The 22,479-nt window shown below is 39.1% G+C and overlaps 1 protein-coding gene across 5 annotated transcripts in view; it reads right to left on the bottom strand.

Moving 5' to 3' along the window:
* Positions 1-1,784: 1,784 nt before the first annotated feature.
* The window catches only part of POU2F1 (POU class 2 homeobox 1), a 197,110-nt gene continuing 176,415 nt past the window's right edge, over positions 1,785-22,479 (bottom strand). For all 5 annotated transcript variants that reach the window (XM_021930945.2, XM_021930953.2, XM_021930951.2 and 2 more), the window contains 3 exons: positions 16,816-17,161; positions 16,012-16,100; positions 1,785-13,610 (listed from right to left, as the gene is read on the bottom strand). In XM_021930945.2, the coding sequence (XP_021786637.1) occupies positions 13,300-13,610; positions 16,012-16,100; positions 16,816-17,161 (746 nt within the window). In that variant the 3' untranslated portion in view covers positions 1,785-13,299. The remainder of the gene's footprint in view (positions 13,611-16,011; positions 16,101-16,815; positions 17,162-22,479) is intronic.

Here is a 22,479-nt window from a genome sequence, read left to right on the forward strand (position 1 = left end):
ATGCCTTCTCCACAGCACAACTGCACTCCCTCCATCCGAAAACACTGTTGGTTATTGATGTATCAACTTATTTCAAGAGGAAAATCCCTAAATATCCATCGTAAGATGTAGATCTGTTTCATGGGTTAAAATGTGAAGATGTGCTTAGAATCAACAAAATACGGAATTTTCCTTATATTGAGGAAACACATATATATATAAAGATGGAAGCTTTCAATATTTTTCAGACTTTTATTCAAATGTCACTAAACTCAGAGATAAGATATGAATATTTCTGATTGCTTTTCTTCCTAGGGTTTAATTCAAGGTCATTCTTGGAATAAGATCCAAGGTTACTAGTTTACAAGGTTCCTATAAACAGAGAAATACTCAAAGCTGCAAAGCCTGGCTTAGAGAAAAAAGGGCAGATGACCAATTTAGGCTAAGAGGACAACTTCCGGGGTGATTTAAAGCCTTGCCATCTGGCCAGCTGTTAAGCCACAGGCCTCAATCTGTCCAGGAATAACCTGTGATGTGTTTTGGTTGCTTGGTGCTGGACATTTCAGTTGTTGATCAACAACTACTTTTGTGAACTCATGACTAAGTCCTAACACTGGATTTCCTGTTAACTTCAACCTGGGTCTTGGGGAGAGATATAAGTCCCTCCAAAAAGAAAAGAGCAAGGGCAGATATTATTCACATCCTGCCATAGATAATTCAGCTTTGTATACAAACCTGGAAATGGGTTAGAATTTAACCACTTCTTCAAAAAGAACGACAGGGTAACAGAATCTCATCAGTGGTTTATCCTCATGCCTTAGGAGATGACAAATGAGTTGTGCTTGCTAAGTCTTTGTTAGTGAGCACGACACTATCTCAAAAACAAGATTTCTGTTAAAAACTGGACATTATTTTAAGAAAATAACTCTACAAGCTGAAATGTAAGCCATATATCTAAGGAATGGAATGGAAAAATATAAATTCTATGATAAAGGAGCAGGGAGAAAAGGACCCATCATTTGTCTTCCCATTTTGATCCCTTTCCAGGAGAGTGAGCACATCTTGCGACAACAGCTCCCCACATCATCTAATTCAAGAACGCCCGTCAGATGGCCAGCACGTGATAGACAACTTTCCCAGGTTCTTCAGTAAGCTGAAGCCTTCTCTCTGTGGGGAATTCATTTTAAAATTCAAACTTTCCTTTTCATGAAATGAACTGTAGCAAGACACTAAATGTTAAGTAGTATTTATAAGTCTGAAAAAGCTAAGTTGTGCAACCTCCAACAGGAGGAGGACCAGATGCCAAGTTCAGGGTTACCTTCCTTTGGAGGACCCCCCTTCCCGCCGCCGCCACCCACCCAATGAATGTTCAGGACTTGGCAAGAAATGCTAGAGGGGCACTGCAGTTTCAACAATAAATTTGGAAAAAGTTGAGTTTGGTCCCAGTTCTGCAGTCAAATACACAGTGAGATGGAGCTTTGAAGAGCTCCCTTGCAAGATCAATCACGGGCCTGCATGTTTGATCACACCAAGTACTTGGGCCTGAAGGAGACTACTGCTACTCAGGGTCCCACGAAACCACACTGAGGGTCTGGCAGGGAGAAATGCAGTGGCCACAGCTCCCCCTGGAGTGCAGGAGGAAGGGTGGAGCGGGGCAGGAACCACGGTGCTTGTGGTGATTCTGGGGTTCCTGAGAGCACTTGGAAAACATAATTTGGAAGCTGAATTACGCAGAGTCTGAGAATGTGTATGTGAAGCATCCAGAATACCAACACAGCAATTTCAAAGAAACTCCAACAATGTGAAAACACTTGGAAAATGGTTTAATGATGTTTTACAACAGAAATGAACTGTACAGTTACAGTAAGTTTAATATATATATAAAAAATTACAGCAGACAAATGCATCTACACAAAATCTACCATTTCATTCTGATTCACTGTCACCTACACAATCTCTCCCGAGCCTATAGCCCCTGCAGGCAGCCCTAGGAGGGGGAATCATCTAAAGGGCACTTTGAGAGAGACAGCACCGCTCATATTCCCCACCACCTCCTCAGGCCTCAGGAGGCATCAGCTAATTCCCCAAAATGTAAAGTTGCCTGTGTTTCAGGTTTTCAAAACCAAGAAAACGTGTGTCTCCCAGGGGCACAGATAACAAGGTCCAGCACGCAAGTTATCAGCTGATTCTTAGAAAATATTCCTATCAGAGGGGAAATATTTGGCTAACAGGCGCTCTGGGGCAGTAAGGCTACACAATAGCCACCCAGAGTGCAGAGTTATCTAAGAGAAATGTAGAAGGACTCTAATAAACCACCTCAGAATTGTCACTGCCTCATTAAAGCTGCTGGACAATTTTGGAAAGAATCATTTACACCACATCTTAAGTTTCCACAAAGAAGAACTCAAACTCACATTTTAAAGTACATAAAACAAAAAGTTCTAGGAGGCCAAGGGGCCAATTCCCCTTGTGCCCCTCCCTTGACAACAGTGGACAAACACCCCTGAATTAATAATTAAGACAAAAAAGGAAGAAAAGAAAAAGTGAGTTAAGATATTGAAAGAGAGAAAGAAAACATCTTTAGAAAAACACGATCACTGTCTCTTTAAAAGAAAACAAAATCCCAGTTGGGAACAGCAATGAGGAATATGCAATCTAAATTGACACCAGGTGGGAGATTATTATTGAATATTATGTACACTCAGAACTTTTTTCATTTTCTTTTTTATTATGAACACCTAGGCAGTGAAAACTGTCATGTTAATACATACATAGACACACCCAAAACATACAAAAATACTATTATTTCAAACTACTAAGAATAGGACAGTTCAATTATTTTCATGCTATGACTTTAAGAGCATTACACTGAAACAAACAAGAAGTTAAACGACATTTTTTTTTTTTTAATATCCCAGAAATATACCAAAATATACATCTAAGCTTTGGAATTACTGAGGTTAGACTAATGCAAGTGCTGGGTAATCGTACTTAATACACGAGTCTAAGGTTCTGCAGGAAAGAAATTATCTTTGGTATCTGCATCAGGCTAATATTATTAACATTTGGATTTTGCTTTGGGATAGAGCTTGTATGACCCAAGAACCAAGTACCCCCCTCCCCCAATCAACTGAGATTAAAAAGATCCATGTAAAAAGTTCCTTCATTTGCAATCCCCCCACCCCCCAAGTTAAAAAGTCACAGGCATCTACCTAGCACAAAAGGTTGTGAAGTACAATGCATAGTTGCACAGTGGTGCTGCAAAAAGGAAACAAAACTACAATAAAGAGAAATGAAAAGCTTGATAATCTTTCTGCATGTTTTCTCACAAACAGGACAGCCACTTCCAAGCAGTTCCAGTACAGGAAAAGAGAAAAAAGGCTCAGAAGGGCACCTTGGCGTGCATTCGCCCAGCCCCAGAGGTTAAAGCACCCAGCAGAGCAGCCAATCGTGCGCCAGTGTCTTCAACGTCCCCCACTCTGTGGAGTCCTCGGGCCAGTCCAGCAGCAGCTCCCACCCTCCCTAGGCCCTGTGCTAAGTCCCCATAGTGACCCTGGTTGGTGTAGGGTGGCTGATGGTGGTGATGGGGTTTTTTGACTTTTGTTTTGGAAAATCTGAAATGCCAATTTGTTTCAGGGCATGCTCACAAGTTTGTGAGGGCCAAAGCCACGGGCACGTACCTGTGCTGGACCCTGGAAGGTGGAAAACAGCTTGCCTGCCCTTTCTGATCTGGTCAGAGCGTCCTCCCGCCCCGCCTTCCCTGGCCTCACTCTTCTAAGTGCCAGGACACCACAGACTGGACTGATGCTGAAGACTTCCCTTTTCTTTGGTTCTTTTGTTTGTTTTGAGTTTATACAATCATTAAGAAATCTTTGGTTTTGGCTGGAAATTTAAAAAACAAAACAAAACAAAACAAAACAAAGAAACCACCCTCCCCTGGCTTATAGCAGCAGTATCATGACCTGGCTAAGCTTTTTGTCAGCATTAGGGGTGGGAATTGAAGGTTGGGAACTACATTCAAAGAAAAGGTGAAAGGGCTGGGGATGCAGCTTCTAGAGAGCCCATTGGATATAAGATTGTCAAATAATAATAATATTAATAATAATAATAAACTTAAATATTTGGATATTTTTGGTCATGTCAAAGGAAAAAAAGTGAAATGTGTATGCAGCAGTCAGCTTAAAGGAGCCTTTGGTGTCTTCCCTTCTACCCAAAGTCCTGAAGAGAAACAGAACCCTGAGGCCTCAGAGGAGAAGGGGTTGGCCTCTACCCCACCAAGGAAAAGGCAAGTACAGAAGTTGATGTGTGGCCAGCTGTCAGAAACACAGGGTGGGTTAGGGGTGTGGATAGCTGGCCAGCCCCTAAAGGCAGGGTGGCAGGGAAAGTAGATGTTAAGAGACCTGTGAAGACCCCTTGCAACAAAAAGGAATAGAAGATTGCAATTTGCCCTCAGTTTGCAGTAGCTTTTAAGCAGCAACATTCAGAGGCTTTAGGGGGTCCCACCCTAGGCTACAGGTCCCATGATGCTATAGGCCAGAGTTTAACATGACTGAGAGGAGGGAGGGCAGACTTGGCAACTCTGTAGGGTTTCGAGAAAGTAAAGCAAGTCACTCGGTCATGAGTTAGAAATGAGGTATACAACAGCTCCTGGACTTCTGGTGGGTAGAACAGCCCACGCTTACTCACCTAGCCTTCACTACTACCACAGATGAGGGGATGGAAGTACAGACTAATGTGGGAGGAGAGCGTTTCCTGCGGAGTGAGAGCTCCCGCGGACTGAGCAATGCACACGTGGCCACGCATGCAGAGGTAAGCAGCTGGAAGTCTTTCTTTCCCGACCTGACCTTAGGGAAGATACACTATTTATGTTGTCAAAAGCCAATGTTATAATATGATTGCAAAATCTTAGGCTCCCTGCACCAGCCTGTTCCATGTTCTCCAACTGTTTGCAGTTTTAAACTTATTCAGGCTGGCACTAGTCCATTCTGCTCTTACAAAGTGTGTGCCTTCTGCAGACTCACGCAGGAATGGAACCAAGGACATGGCATCCCCGACTGCCTACAACTACAGTCTTTTGTAGTAGACACTGTCATTTTAGCTTCTGAAAGTGCATTTCATTTCTTCCTATGCTTTTAGACCATGAGACTCATTAAGGCTGGGTGGGAGCACCAAGTATTTTCTCTACTTGGCTCTGTCCTTTTTCATTTGAAAGAGATCCCAATCTTAAGAAACTCAAGTGTGTGGACGTCTCATTTTATACACAGCGCTGTATCCAGCTGTCTGCCTGCAGATTTTGGGATATAATGTTTGAGAACTCAATGCCACAGTCAATTTATGAAAGAAGCCTTAAGCCGCTCTTGTGAGGAGGCTGTGGCTAACTTATACAAAGATGAACAAGTACACAAAGAAAATGGGAAAACTTTGCAGCAGTCCTCAATGTTTGTTTTTTACAGTAAATTAGTTTCGGGGTCTTAACTTTTTGACAGTGTCCTGGGTTTAAACCAGGTGGCCCTGGGTGGTGGAGCCCTGTGCAGGGTGGGCAGATACAGGGACACAGAAACAATCATAAATCACATCTTCTCTCCCAGGCCCAACAGACCTTTGTTTCTGTGCTCAAAGCGGTATTCCATTACACACACCTTATTTTCCCAGAACTTCTGTTTCAAGTGCTCTAATCTTCAACATCCCTATTACCTACTTATAAACCTATCTAGCACTTTGAAAAGTCATACAATATTAATACCACCTTTACATAATGTCAGAACAATAAGATTATTAGCAAAGCTTTCATGAAGTTCTGCAACCTGATCATTTTTGATGCAATATTCAGACAGCGATATATTTCTTTACCCTCTCTCCCTTTCTGTGTCCTACCAATAGTACACCGAAACAATGAACTACTTGGCTCCCTAGAGCCCGTATATAAAAACATTTTGGAACAAAACATTTACAGGAGAGTAAGGGAAGATCTTTTGGTTTTCTACATAATCCTGTTCTTGAAAATTCTTATCTTTTACAGGAGACAGATGGAGATACCACATTTAAATATTGTCTGAATTCATATAGGCTATACTGGTTCTATTTAAAAGTATTAGATAAAGGGAAATAATGAAAAAATTCTACCCCTATCTTTTGCCCTCCCCAAATTTCTCAGCAATTCCAAGAACATCACTGCTACACTGAGCAATGATCCATCTTTACAGAGCCAGCAGAGCAAAACAAAATAAATCCCTCTTCCAAAGCCAGGACAACCAAGAAGACTTCCTTCAAAAAGCAGGGGACTGGGAAAAGGGGAAAAGGGAAGGAAAGAGATAAAGTAAAGCTTTTCCAAATTTTGGCTTTTTGCTCCTATTCCCTCTGCCTGTTTTGAAAACTTAAGGATAAGCAATGACATTAGCAGTGTCTTTGGTATCTAAACCAAATCCCACTTAAGTTCTGTGAGATCATTTATTTAAAAAAATAGCCTTTCTGGAGATACAGTCTATATTGAAACTCAGGGAGCCAAGAAAGTTTGTCCCAGAGTATGGGCAGAAAGGCCTTGTAATTTTTTCTAAGCCAGCATCATTTCTCATTCACGTTCCCACCAAGAATAATTCTCTCCTCAATCCCACCAACCAATCTTTAAGGGTCACACTTTATATCACAGGGGTGAGGTGGGCAGGTTAGCTTTCAACTTCTTGGTTTGCTTTTTATCCTGTTTGTGTTTTTAGTCTAGACAGAACTAGCCTTGGTATGAGAAAAGTAAGGTTTTAAAATGTTGTGTTATTAGCACAACATTCAGTAACATGACAGAGGGCAACACAAATAACCTGTTTCACTTTAACCTTCCTAGATTTAAGACACATCAATCACTCACCTCTTGTCTCCAAATTAATTGGTGCATGTCTATTTCTGCCTCTATTTCTCAACTGCACATCCAGGCATTCATACATTCATCCTTTGCCTATGCTTTTGCTATGTACAGAGGTAATGAATCATTAAGAGAGGTTGGCAGGGTCTGGGGGGCATGGGCAACCATAGGAAGGGATGTAAATGCACCCTCAGGGTCCCTGAACCTACTGGACACCCCATATGTTATCTGCATGCCACCACACACCGCTGCAGATCAGACCACAGAGAGGCCAAAGCCAATCACAGGGAAAATCAAGTTTCCTTTGGCAAGACAGATATAAGAAAACACACACACACACACACACACACGAGCAACGTTTTCCTTCTAACATAATCAACTTCTCCTCTTCCCCCACCCAACCCTCCCTAACCCTATAAATTGTAACCTATAAACAGGATCCCAAATACATACAGCATCAATCATGTTTATCGATCATAATAAACATTAGTTTGACTAAATGCTACAGCTAGAATTATTTCCACTATTTATAAAGTTTTTTCTTTTATTTGTTTGGTTTTTAGTTTAAAACCAGTTTTGCAACAATGCTAAGCTATTCTGAGGTATTTTATGAAGGTGCCAGAAGCTAGCTGTTACCCAAATTAAGGTACCACCATTCAACGAGAAAAAGAAGGGAAGGAAAGGAGATCCAGATGACATAATCAACATAAAATTCACTCACATTTACTGCTTTTAGCTAAGGCCAAGAGTAGAAGGGCCAAAACAAGGAACGACTTAATGAATAAGGTTAGAAGAAAACTACAAAAAAAATTATTATTTTTTTAAAGCTACAGTTCACAAACCATATAGAAAACCGGGTACAAACTAGACGACTCTGAGAAAAAATATATTCCCTGCCCTCCCAGTGGAATCCTTTCAAATACCTTACTGGAAATCTCAGGGGTGTCCTATTTATATTTAATCTCTTTGGATTAAGAAATGGATGACTGGCCTTTATGATGAAAGCAATTTATTTATCCTATTCCTATCCAAGTTTACATTTGTATTGTGTACACCATCCATGCAAACCTATATAATAGCTGATCTTAGTTATTCTTCTTACAGAAATAGCAAAGAAGGATTTTTCCCTTCACTTCTTGAAAGTGAAGTTTGTAAACGCTCAGAAAGATTTACCATTTTGTCATCGTCAAAATGTTGTAAAACTGAAAATGATATCAAATAGCCAGGACTATGAACAGCATCACACATTAAATGCTTTCCACACACACATAAAAGCAAACTCATATCAGTTATGAGCAAATTAACCCATCAATTCTTGTCTACTTTGGAAAATTTTAAATTTTGCGTCCTTAGTATTTTTCTACCATTAGTATTAATCATCTTTTAATGTTTTCAACTCTAATAAACAAACTTTAAGCTCATCAAGTTTAGATGCTGATTAATGAGAAAATATTTGGCCAAGCTCTCCAAATGAATTGCTGGGACCCTTCCTCAAACTGCAGACTGGTCTTCGGAAGAGCCCCCAAGAGCCAGGCCAGAGTCACCTGTCAGCGTGAATTCTCTGCCTCCTCCTTGCTACCACACCCTATACTCAGTGATAGGGGGAGTCAGTGATACTAGTGACTTCTCCCTGGCAGGGCTTCTCCTTTCTTGGGAAGAAACAAAAACAAGAGGCTTTTCCTCTGTCTTCCTGTCTCAATGACCTTATCTTTTTTCTTGGTCAAGAATGTTTCGTGAGGATGACCTGGTTTGGGAACAGCTTTAGACTAAGAACAGAGAGTTCTATAAGCCAAGCGTTTATTCTACACTAATTGCAATGTATAATATCAGGATTTATCACTTTAAAAATTGACATGAGGATGGGTGTGGTGGCTCACGCCTGTTATCCCAGCACTTTGGGAGGCCGAGGCGGGCGGATCACCTGAGGTCAGGAGTTCAAAACCAGCCTGGCCAACATGGTGAAACCCTGTCTCTACTAAAAATACAAAAATTAGCCAGGTGCGGTGGTGGGTGCCTGTAATCCCAGCTACTTGGGAGGCTGAGGCAGGAGAATCGCTTGAACCCAGGAGGCAGAGGTTGCAGTGAGCCAAGATTGTGCCATTGCACTCCAGCCTAGGCAACAAAGACCTCCCCCGCCAAAGAAAATTGACATGAATTCCCTATATTTGCCAATGTATCGGATTTTTCCAGCAAGTTAAAAAGAAAATTTTTTAACGTTAAAGATTCGGCTGAATTTAAATATTGTGTCAAGCAAATATCTGTGCTTCTGGATGATACAGACAAGGTTTCCCTTATCTTCCCAAATAAATGAGGGATAATGGAAGAAAACAACATTAAAGAGGTATAGTTGTGCTTTTTTTCCCCCAACAATGAATGAGAGATGTACAACAAATTGGCAAGATGATCTCACTAAGAATCTTTAATCTTATCTTCCCTTTTTTAAACAAAAAAGATTTATTTCTTACAGTGCTAGCATTAAGTATAAATAGGTATGATTCTGCACAAAATGAAAGTTGGATTCCTTTGGTTCCATTTCTTGGGTAACAAGTTGAATAAATTGGGATAGTATTGATCTTTCTGATAACAAATAAAAGGACATGTGAATTATATCAGTTAATGGATATACACAATGTTTTTCTTAATTCTAAAATGCTGCCTATAGAACTTCAGAAACACTTAAATACAGCACTCATTTTTTCTTAGAACAACATAGTAATATTGTTCCTGCGAGAAGCCCTTTTTTAGGTCTTTCTGCTCTGTTATTCAGATGTATACAGGGTATAAATAAAATTTATGACCAAATTGCACCACTTGTGATAAGCAGGATTCACACAATTACATTCACCACTCCTTAGGGAGGACCCATTACCATGGGCATATATAGTATTCACTATAAATGCATTTAGAATAGTCTTTGGCTTAGTATGTGCTAACCAAATTCAGAAATATAAAATAAAATTTGCATAACCATTAAGGGGAAAAAAAGAATAATACAATGAATTGTGATGACCTATCTGGCCTTTCTTCTTTGAAATGCAGAAACTCCACCAAACACCTCTTTTTGGTCAAATGGTCCCTGGCCCCCTTTAGTTTCCAGGCTCTCCCATATAAGGTGGCTAAAAGTTAAGTTTGAGTACCTTAGCTCAGAAGATAGTTCATTCAATTCAAAATGCATTTCTTGAGATGATAAAAAGATATACATATAAAGTAAAAAATGACTAAGGTGTTCATGAAGCAATATAAGTAAAGTATCTAGGGATGATGGATAGGGAGTTGATTTCAAACTAAACAACCACCAAAAAGCTATATTAGTGTTTCGTGAGTACATATGTAAATATGCCTTTCATTTCACAACTTACTTTTAAATAAGTAAAAAAAGAGAAAAAATTATATTTTTATCTAAAGATTTATCTTTGCCTGAAGATTATTTCTTCTTTTAAACAGATTTTCTATGCTGGTCTACCCTCATCAAGTGCTTCACATAAAAAAGGCAGAATCCCCTTATCCCAAATTGAGTAGAAAATATAGACAGGGCAGGGAATAAAAGACCATTGTATTGACATTTAAAGCTTAGTATCTTTTCTAATATTAAAGTCTGTTGGTGAGTTTTATTTGGGAAAGGGATCATTTTCTAAACCATACGTGGGGGAAAAGAAAAAACACCCAAACAGTCTTTCCTTGCCCTTTGTCTTACCTCACTGAGCTTGAGTCCCTTGGGACTCCACACTTCCTTTGGTAGCAATTTTGAGAAATTAATGCTGTAACTTCTAATCCAGTATAGTGGGTATCAGCACTTCCCTCCCTGAATCCTTCCGTCTAAGTTTCACCACTCCCAAGGGAGGGACTCATTACTGTGGGCAGCTAGAGCATTACTGATAGCCCTAAAATCATTTGCACAGACTAAAGTCAGGATAGAAGATTACATTTAACTACAACAGAGAAAAAGTGAATGGAGAGGAGAGAAATTAGTAATTGACATTGTCATTCTATTTACACACCAACCTAATAAACTAGTTAAACATCAAGTTAATGTCTGCCCAGAGGATATTACAATTTACCAACATAAAAGACTAAAAACAAGCAGCAACTTTTATATAAAATTAATAAAGACAAATGAAAAAGAAATTGTCAGTAGCATCTATCTCCTCGATGTGTCTGAACTGCACGTTATCAACTAGTCCATTAGTACAGCAGCTTGCTAAAAATTGACTTTGGTTCAAGCTTAGTTAAAAAACAAAACAAAACATAAAAAAACACACCACACAAAAAGGGTGAATGGACATTTGTTAGTTTCCCTGCTTGCAGTTCACTGATTTTGGAAGGATTTTAGGGAAGGTGAAGGGTAAGAGGAGGAAATTTAGGGGTGGTAATTAAATACTTGTGAAATAAAACAAGATAGAAAAAAACTAAAACAAAAATTTAAAAGGGGACTAAAATGTTTCTGACCTTTTAACAGACTGTCTCCCACTTGAATCACACAAAAGTACACAATGTGTCTGTATTTACCGCCTTTCTGGACAATGGTAAAGAGAGACAAGTACACAGAATCCAAGCTCCCTTGTGGACACAAACAAAAGCAATCAGAATAAAAATCACCTGTAAGTTCTCTCTACATCCCCAGCTCGAAAGGGAGAAAAAGTGCAGTCTTGGGACCACCAGAGATTTAAGCAAGCACCCACAGCCACCAAATGGGAACCTTTAACTCCAATAAGAAGGGGAACTTAGATGAGCTGCACTGCAGTGATCCAGTCTTTTGGAAAATTTTTTGGTAAAGATGGCATAATAACAGTACATTGACAAAAAGGGGAATTTAATCTCCAAGTTATCCTTATTCCTCTTCATCCACTTTCACAAGCTCTTCCTTTTCAATGGGCTCATTTATATAGTCTAGAAACACCCTGAAAATAATTACAGGAGCTAATTACTTTCTACAGTGAATACAGAGATGTGTATTGCCATTTAGACCTACCTAGCAGGAGCATCACGAACAAACCAAGGAGACACTTAAGGTGTGTGCAAAGTTCCTGCTCAAAGTCCTTCTTCAAAGGTTCTACAGATCCCAGCCCGGCTAGTAAGTGCCTCCTTTAGTCAGAGAACCAAGAAGAATCTCAGGGTTAGAGGAATTTATAAGCCATCCAGTGGAAAGGAAGTCTGTGGCTCTCTAGAGGAAAAGGTGGTAACCTTACACTCTTCTCATCACACCTCTTTTGTATATATTATCAATGGAAAATAGTCTAGTAGAATTCCTTTAGAAAATAAAAGACGGGAAAAGTTTCCCAATTTCAATAAGTCAGTTTTTTTTCTTTGCCAAGTTAAAGTTTGGATGAAAAACTTCCACAAAATGAACAAACAAACAAACACACCAACAGTAGGAGCATTTTTCAGGAGATAAGAAATCAGGAGAACCACCAAGTCAGGTGTCTGCAGTAGTCTTTGCTCTTCGGAACCAAATCCTGCCCTGCAACATGTACAGCTGTTCCCATTGAAAGTAGCAGAAAGCAGCACTGTTGCACCACAGGATCTGGGCCTCAGGGTCATTCAATGATTTGGGGGTGAGTGAGAGCTACAGTTCAGCAGGAATTCCTTCCTACACAAAAGTGCTCCAAAGGCACCACCTGATGTGGGGAGGGGAAGGGGCGTGTGTGGAATGGGAGTGTTTGCACACACTGCCTTCAGCTTCTGCACCAAGCCTCTTGCATAAGTGGCAAAAGAAAATAATTTTCTAGCACCTCTGTAAGAGTCATCAAGGATAAGGAAACCAGCAAGAACATTCCCCGCAGTTAAGAACAGAAGTCTCCCCTTACCCCAAAACCCTCCCTCCCCACAGTGTGGGAGCTCACTGAAATAGGATCCAGGAGCAAGAGATAATAAACATGTCCAAACTATATATATATATAAAACAATAACAACAACAATAATAATAGAGATACAGTAATACAGGCCTGCCTAAATTGTACCAGTTAAGAAAGGAACCCCCAACACAATTGATACGATTATAAACACCTTGTTATGACTTAATGGCCTGTACAACAGACCCATAAAAATGATTTTTTTTAAGAAAAAAAGAAATTTAGACAAACAAGAAATCCCCTTCCTATATTGGAATTGGTAACCCACCTTAACTTGTCATCATGACTGCTGGAAATGATAAGTAGTCCTTTCACTTATTTTTGTTTGTTTTTGATTTTTTGTTTCTTTTTTTTTTTAATTTTTGGTTAGAAAGTTCTCCAATCCATGAAGCAATCCTGAAAAGACAGTGTTTTATTACAAAATTAGGCAAATGTCCCGTCTCCATCCTTTCTTTCTTTTTCTGATGTGTGTGTGTGTGGTTTTTTTTTTCTCCCTTCTCTCCTTTGCCCTCACAACACGGCGAGAGGAAGCCAATCACATTTTTCAGTTTATTAACCTGGCTGGCAGTCCAATCACACTGCAGAGTGAAAAAGGCTTCTGGCCGCCCAGCTCCGCCCAGCTCACTGTGCCTTGGAGGCGGTGGTGGTGGTGGATGCAGCCCCGCTGGCAGAGGCCACTGTGAAGAGAGAGTTCTGGATGGACTCAGCGGAGGTGGAGGTGGCATGAAGGCTGGCTACAGGTGCAGAGTTCCCTGCAGAGGCTGCGGCGGCAGAGACCAAGCTAACAGGGTTGCTGGTGAGCAGAGAGAGGTTCTGAGGGTTCAGGAACAGAGGGGCAGTCACGATGTTGGGGGCTCCTCCCGCATTGGCAAATACCAGGTTCCCAGTTGCATCAAGTGATGTTATTGGAAGAGAGCCACCAGAAGCAAGAGCTACAGACAAAAACCCCCAAAACAGGCAGGAATGAGAACATTAACATCATCCTGGAGAAGCCAAATAACACACCAAAAGTCTATCATTTTCCTACAATTCACTAGGAAAAAGTGTAGCCCTTTTTCCTCAAACGCAGTGCTACACTGATACCAATTGTAGTTTATTTATAATTTTGAAGAGCCTGAAAGACTGAAATGTCTAATTTAATGGGCACGAGCAGGGGCAGAAGACAGTTAATAACTGTCTAATGAATTAGTCACGTTTCTGTGTTGAAATCACCAGTTTATTTCATTTACCTAGACATATTTGATAAATCCAATAATTTTGTCTTTAATGAAGACTGCTGATTTTAAACTACCTCTGTTCAAAAGACAAACTAGCTAAAGTGATTAAAACATTAACAATAGGAGGTGAGTGGTGGGCCTGCCTCCTGTTAGATCAGTGGCGGCATTAGATTCTCACAGAGCAAAATCGGAAGTGGAAATGGTGCCATCCAGAGACCACCCCACCGCACTGTGGCTGTGGAAAAATTGTCTTCCACAAAACCCGTCCCTGGTGCCAAAACGGTTGGGGACCACTGCTTTATATTACGAGACACAAGATGAAAACCATCTTGCAAAAAGGCTTTAGTTCTAAAATAAATTATGTATCACCAAATAAAGGAAAAGGTATAATTAATTTCTCACTTCCTGAGGCTAAACATTTGATTTCTATGACTTGTGCAAAGGAGAATGATGAATCTATTATAGCAGGAAATCAGACATAATGATGTAGGTGGCCACATGTAGGTGATCTAAGGCTAGGATGTGCTTTAATGGGTGAGAAATTTTCTATGATGCTGTTGCCTCCCCCAAAGAAGACATCATCAACATTTTATTTAAAATAATTGAGACTCTAATTTAATATCTCAACCTGTTGTCTGGCAACATTCTTAAATCTCCCTACCCATATAACCTCACTCCTACATGTAGATTTGAGGGATTTTCTAACGGCATTACACATTTGGTTGATTTCTTACATAAAATATAGCTGAAGGGAATGCCTCTGACTTTGGCCTTGTTCATACAAATAGTACAAAACAGTGAGACTTAGTGCAGCTGGAAGTTTTTCTGAGATTCCAAACTTAGGGTCATAGACTAGTTCCAGATCTTTTCAGAGTGTCAATCATGCCCTGGGGAAGACATTTTGCCTTTGTAGGATCCCCACAGCACAGAAACATTCAATAAAGCAGAGGAAAAAGTGATTTATCACAAATTCTACTGCAAAAAAAAAAAAAAATTACTATATAACCAAAGCTTTAGAGCTAACCAATTCAGGTATGATTTAGTCAATCAGAAAGTCAATATAATGTAAGGTAATCTAGGCCATGGTGTGGTTTTGTCTGTAATTAACATTGTCTAGTACACTGTCAGAGACATCACCTGTGAAATATTAATCTTAATTTAGGTTGGCTAATAGCTATTTTTGGCCCTGAGAACTCTCATTTACGCACAAACCACGTTTTTTTTTTTTTTTTTTAAGAAACAGGGTCTCACTGTGTTGCCCAAGCTGGGGTGCAATGGTTATTCACAGGCATGATCATGGCACACTGCAGTCTTGAACTCATGGCCTCAAGTGATCCCCTGCCTCAGCCTCTCATCAAAACTATTTTAAGAAAAAAAATTCTAATTCATTAGTGATGTCTCTCAGATTGTCTCCCTGCATCACATAACAGTAAACATTTTTAGACAGAAAGCTTAGGTACTAAACAAGTGGAACCCTTCACTATATGGAATGAATATTGCCCTGGGTAACATGCTAAAAGGTAAAAGGAACCCAGCTGAACTTGGAAAAGAGACATTATAATCCAAGAGAATATATGTTCTACACTAATGGTGATATAAAAAGAGCAGAACCTAATGAGAATTAAAAGCACTCCTGAGGTCCACCTGATGTGTTCCAGTGTTCATTCATCATAGGACTTTCCCATGCACAGCTTTCTCAGGAGTGGGGATGGGGACTGGAGAGTCTTACTTGGTCAAGTTTGCCTTGAGATGGGTTTTGGATTAATACTTCGGATAAACTTATCAGGGGAAAAAAATCTGGCTTCAAGTCTATTCACATAAGATCAATATCAGCATAAAAGTTCTGGTTTCTTACCATATACCAAACTAAGTATATTTCCTGCTTTTACTCACATACTAACACCTGTACTTTTCTTACAAAGCTTTTTAATGAGGACATTTTCTTAGTTCTCAACAACACGTTAGTCAGCATTTGACTATCTTTCCCATCACTTTTACCTCTAGCAAAGCAGACTTCCTCCATCTCTCTGTGTGTGTCTCTCTCTCAAGCGTGCACACACACACACACGTGTACATGTGTGCATGTCACCAAAGAAAGAAAAAGGCTTCTACTGACCTTGAATAGTTGCCAGTGTACTGTTGCTCATTAGAGCTGGGCTGAGAGCACCGCTCAGGGTCCCTGGATTCAGACTGAGTAAGGCACCTCTGCAAGTCCAAAAGAGGAGTCACTTTATTACCATGGAGATGCAGGTCTCATTTTGACAACACACCAAAAGGAACTTACAAAAGGAAAATCCAGCTGGGGAAACAGGTGGAAATATTTACTTTTCTTTACTCTTCTATGGTTTGTGTTTCTCAGTTACTGCTTTCCTGGAGGCTTACTTGTACAAACGAGGTTATGATCAGCACAAAATGTAAAACTTTTACAGTCATTTTGACCCTTCTTTGAATGACTTATTTCTCTTTTTTTCCAAAATGAAAGAAACATTCTAGAGAAAAAGATATATTTACAAGATAATTCTTATGTGTGACAATAACAGTATAAAATTGAGACTCCCATTACATCTCTCATCTATGCTTGAGAATTAGGAAGTAGGCAGTTGAGAGAGTTTAATGGGGAAAATAACAGTTAAGAATTCTGGGCTTTCTTCTTGGCCCTGTCACTAAGGTAATTAGTGACCTGATATTTTGGGTCTTCATCTGTAAACAAAGGTATGACTACTGCTCTTCCCAGGGTGTTAAGAAACTTAAACCATAATCAAGGTCCTTGTATGATCACAAAACAGCCCACTTCAAAGAGAGTACTGCTTTAAACAGACATTTTTTTCCCCATTTAAGTCAGTGATGCAAAGTCTACCCTATGAGTAATTCCAGGGATGACCTCCACCTCAGATGTCAATGAGATGAGAAAGCGCCTTACCCAGCCGCAAACTGTGAGGGTGCCATCAGGCTTGGGTTTAGTCCTGCAGCAGCTGCCATGGCAGCAAGACTGGCATTTGCTGGCAACTGTGCAGCTCCTTGAAGGGCAGCAGCTGCTGCTGTTTGCAAACCTGACGCTGTCACCATCACCTGGCTGGTCCCAAGAGGGGAGGACAAAGGAGTGGAGGTGGTCTGTGTTGTGCTGGTCTCACTGGCACTGGATGCCTCGGAGGTGGAGGCTGAGGCAGAAGGGGAGGGACTCAGAGAGGGGGACGTGACTGCTGAGGAAGCTGGAGGTGCTGTGGAAATCACGGTTGCTGTGTTGTTGGAGGTGGTGTCTGAAGTGCCTGAAAAGAGAAACAGATTAGAAGATGACCTTTTGTAAATGGTTTTGGAAGAATGGTGGCTTTACTCAGCTAAACTCTATAATCAATGGAGTAATTAACCTACCACCTTGTAAATTTGTTCTTTAATGACCTAGTTTAGTGCTTCTATGGAAATTAACTACAAAACCAAACATTTGAGAATCACAGCTAGGAACCCTACTTTAAGAGATATGAGCAATGGAAGAAACAGAGAAGTTTTCCATTGCCTATTTCCTATTCAAGAAACAAAAGAATCATACAAGCTCTAATTATGGAATACAACTGCTCTGGGGAAGAAAAAGAAAGCAAAAGAAGAAAAACTTCTGTAAAGCTCTTTTCGTTCAGAAATCTCCTTAGTGGTCTCCTCAGAAAAATCAAAACAAGGAGAAGAAAAACAGAAAGTTATATACTTTTCTAAGAATTCAGTATCAACAACAACATAGTATAAAAATGACTACATGCCTTCTCTACATTCAAACAACTATTCTGTAATAAAAATTAGTTCTCAAAAAGTCCACTGTGGTAAAAAAAACAACAACACACAATGATACTATGAATCTCATAAAAGCTAGCATAAAAATTAAGATCTAAGAAATTATTATTTGTAGGCCGGGCATGGTGGCTCACACCTGTAATCCCAGCACTTTAGGAGGCTTAGGTGGGCGGATCACGAGGTCAAGAGATCGAGACCATCCTGGCCAACATGGTGAAACCCCATCTCTACTAAAAATACAAAAATTAGCTGGGTGTGGTGGCGGGCGCCTGTAGTCCCAGCTACTCAGGAGGCTGAGGCAGGAGAATTGCTTGAACCTGGGAGGCAGAGGTTGCAGTGAGCTGAGATCACGTCACTGCACTCCAGCCTGGTGACAGAGCAAGACTCTGTCTCAAGGAAGAAATTATTTGTTAGGCACTTTTTAGAAAAAAGTGCCTATGCTCTTGGTTTAAGGAGAATGAACATTTGGATATAAATGACTAACTGGCATTAAATACATCATTACTAAACATTAAAACACATTCGCTAGGATTATTTAATGTTTGAGATCAGCGTTGTCTAACAGAAATACAAGACATATGTAATTTAAACATTTCTAGTAGCCCCACTGAAAATGGTAAGACAAGGCCGGGTGTGGTAGCTCACACCTGTGATCCCACCACTTTGGGAGGCCGAGGTGAGTGGATCATTTGAGGTCAGGAGTTTGAAACCAGCCTGGCGAATGTGGTGAAACCCTGTCTCTATTAAAAATACAAAAATTAGCCAGGCGTGGTGGTGGGAGCCTATAATTTCAGCTACTTGGGAGGCTGAGGCAGGAGAACTGCTTGAACCCAGGAGGTGGAGGTAGCATTGAGCTGAGATCACGCCGTTGCATTCCAGCCTGGGTGATGAAGCAAGACTCCATTAAAAAAAAAAATATATATATATAATAACAACATTTTTTGGTGATGAAATCTTTTACCAAGCTTCAGAACATGCTCTTCTTTCATAACAACCTTGTTACAAATTCAGGCAATTTTGTCCTTCCCAAATCTGTTTTAAAACCTTCCTCTGGTCTGTACTAAGAACACCGAGAATTGAACTCTCTTCTCATTTCCACTCTTCAGTTTTTATCACGTCACAGGGTTGGGAGAGACTCAGACATCATCTATTTCAGCACTGACTACTTTCTCCACCTCCTATAAAGCTGTGCAAAAACGGTTGCCAAATGAATGAGGACATAATGTTCTTATTGGTAAATAAAAAGGAAGGTTTTCTTCCTCTACCTTTCTGAAAAATATAAATGATTTATTTTTATTGCCACTGCCCCTAAGTATCATTACACCTTTGCAGATACTATGAATTCTATTTTCGTTCATTACTACTTTGGTTCTAAATCTCTCAGAACAATCTACCACTGAACATTGGATGCTGTGTAGGGTCCTGTGTTAGGCAGATTCATATACCCTTTTTCACTTTAATCTTCTCTTAAGACATGCCCCCTGTTGTATAGTAAGGTGAACATCTTTTCTTATTTCTCTTCCACGCTAACCAATTTCAATGTACTTTCAATCTTTTTTTGAACAATTTATCACCTTATCTAACCTGATTTTACCTATGGGTACTACTTGCCTTTCAAAGTTCTGAAATTGAAATTGCCTATTTTTATAAGTCCTAATATCTTGAGCTCAAAAGGCTTAAAATAGTTATTTTTTTACTCTCTGGCCACCTTCAAATCATTCACCAACTGTTTTCTTAAATCCCTTAAGTTTACAAAGAAAATTCCAGTCAAATTTTATCAGTGAATTTAATCTAGGCCAGGAGATGATGACTCCAGAACCATTCAAAATTGTTCTAGGTGTCTCCAATATAAAAGTCATATAAGCATTATGGTATAACAACTTAAAATTATCTTTAAATTAATTATCCCAGCCAGTAAGTCGTTTTAATCAATGTATGTATTTACTGACTGTAAATTCTTGGCAACTTGGCAATTTAATTACTTGGGTAACTTTCACTGGTGAACTTAGTGTTGCTGAGTCTCAGTGTCCTCAACGGCAAAATAAGATGCCACCACCCACCTCACAGGGGCAGTAGGAAGCTATAGCCAAGGTGTGTATATAGTACCTAGTACTTCCCTGTGCTTCCCATCCTGTTTTGTCTTTTCTCAAACGGCTTTTATTGAAGTACAATTTATAAATTGGATATCCATATGCAGAAAGAGGAATTTCAATCCTTACCTTATACCATGCATAAAAATTTACTAAAATGGATCAAAGGCCTAAATATAAGAACTGAAACTATAAAGCTTCTAGTAAATAAAGTAGGACAAAATCTGTGTGACCCTGGGTTAAGCAAAGAGTTCATAGACACAGCACCAAGAGAACGATCCATAGAAGAAAAAAATAAATTAGTAAATTCAACTTCATCAAAAGTAAAATCTTTTGTGCTTCAAAAGCCACAGACTGAGAGAAAACATTTGCAGATCACATATCCAATAAAGAAATTGAGAGTTGTGTCAGAATGTATAAACAACTCTTACAACTCAATAGTAAGAATATAGACAACTCAGATTTTTAAATGGACAAATGTTAGTATACATTTTACCAAGGAAGATATAGGAGTGACTACTAAGCACATGAAAATTCATCCAGTTTTAAAATTCGATTACTTTTAATCAACTTACAGAGTTATACAACCATCATCCCAACCCAGATTATGACATTTCCACTCCCAAAAAAGATCCCTTGTGCCTGTTTGTAATCATGTCACACTCCTACCTAGTTATCTGCTTTTTGTCTCTATAATAGATTTTTGTGGACATTTCACACAAATGTCCACACAAATGGAATCATACAATATGTAGTCTCTTGCATCTGGCTTCTTTTACTTAGTATTCTGTTTTCAAGGTTCACCCACATTGTAGCACAAATCAATACCTCATTAATTTTTATGGCTGAATAATATTCCACTATGTAGATACGACACATTTTGTTTATTCATTCACCGGTTGATGAGCACTGGTTTGTTTCCAGTTTTTGGATATTATAAATAAGACTGCTATATGAACACTCACATTAAAGTTTTTGTGTGGAAATGTCTTCATTTCTCTTGGGGAAATTGCTGGGTAGGATGCTAAATTTATGTTTAAAAGAACTGCCAAGGTGTTTTCTGAAGTTGTATCATTCTACACTCCTACAAGCAATGCATCAAAGTTCCAGTTTCTCCACATCCTTCCCAACATTCATCATCTTGGGTCTTTTTGATTATAGCCATTCTGGTGAGTACAAAGTAGTATCTCATTATGGTTTTAATCTGCATTTCCCTAATAAGTAATGCTAACGTCACACATCTCTCCATGTGCTTACTAGTCACTCCTATATCTTCCTTGGTAAAATGTATACTTACATTTGTCCATTTAGAAATCTGAGTTGTTTATATTCTTACTATTGAGTTGTAAGAGTTGTTTATACATTCTAGACACAATTTCTTTATTGGATATGTGATCTGCAAATGTTTTCTCTCAGTCTGTGGCTTTTGTGCTTCAAAAAGCACAAAAGATTTTACTTTGATGAAGTTGAATTTACTAATATATTTTTTCTTTTATGGATTATTCTCTTGGTGCTGTGTCTCTGAACTCTTTGCTTAACCCAAGGTCACAAAGATTTTGTCCCACCTAATTTACTAGAAGCTTTATAGTTTCAGCTCTTATATTTAGGCCTTTGATCCATTTCAGTTAATTTTTATGCACGGTGTAAGGTAAGGATCTAAATTCCTCTTTCTGCGTACGGATATCCAGTTGTCCTAGAACCATTTGTTGAAGACTATCCTTTCCCTATTGAATTGCCTTGGCACCTCTGTCAAATATCAATAAAGCATAAATTCAAAGTTTTGCTTCTGGACTCTTAATTTAGTTTCATTTAATGTATATATCTATATGTACGCCAGTAATATACTGCTTTATTGTTGCTTTACAGTAAACCTTGAAATCAGGATATGAAAATCCTCTAATTTCATTCTTTTTCAAAATTGTTTTGGCTATTTTGGGTCCCTTCCATGTATATTTTCGAAAGAGTTTATTGATTTCTTTAAAACAAAACAAAAAAAACCTGTTGGAATTTTTACTATGATTTTGTTGAATCTATAAATCAAGCTGGAAGACTGAGCATGGTGGCTCATGCCTGTAATCCTAGCACTTTGGGAGGCCAAGGTGGGTGAATTGCTTGAGCCCAGGAGTTCAAGACCAGCCTGGGCAATATGGCAAAACCCCATCTCTGCAAAAAATACAAAAATGAGCTGGGCAGGTGGCATGTGGCTACAGTCCCAGCTACTGGGGAGGCTGAAATGGGAGGATCGCTTAAGCTTGGGAAGTTGAGGCTGCAGTGAACTGTGATTGTGCCACTGTGATAGGGCAATACCCTGTCTAGAAAACAGAAAACAAATTATATATATATATATATAACAAATTATATATATATAAAAAATAAATAAAATAAAAAATATGTATTTGTGTTATAATGTGGATAAACCTTGAAATCAGAGAGACAGAGATATGCACACATATCTCAAGCTGGAGAAAAACTGTCAAATTAAGAATGCCTCGTTTTCCAAAACATGAATGTGGAATATGAAATGTCTCTTTATTTAGACTTCTTTTAACTTCTTTCAGCAAATTGTAGTTTTCATTGTTCAAGTCTTACACTTCTTAAGTTTATTCCTAAGTATTTTATTCTTTTGATACTGTTACATACAAGTTATTTCCTAAATTTCATTTTTGAACTGTCCATTGATAGTATATACAAATGTAATTGATTTTTATATATCAATC

This window comes from Papio anubis, chromosome 1 (assembly GCF_008728515.1).
Source record: "Papio anubis isolate 15944 chromosome 1, Panubis1.0, whole genome shotgun sequence".
Taxonomy (NCBI): Eukaryota; Metazoa; Chordata; class Mammalia; order Primates; family Cercopithecidae; genus Papio; species Papio anubis.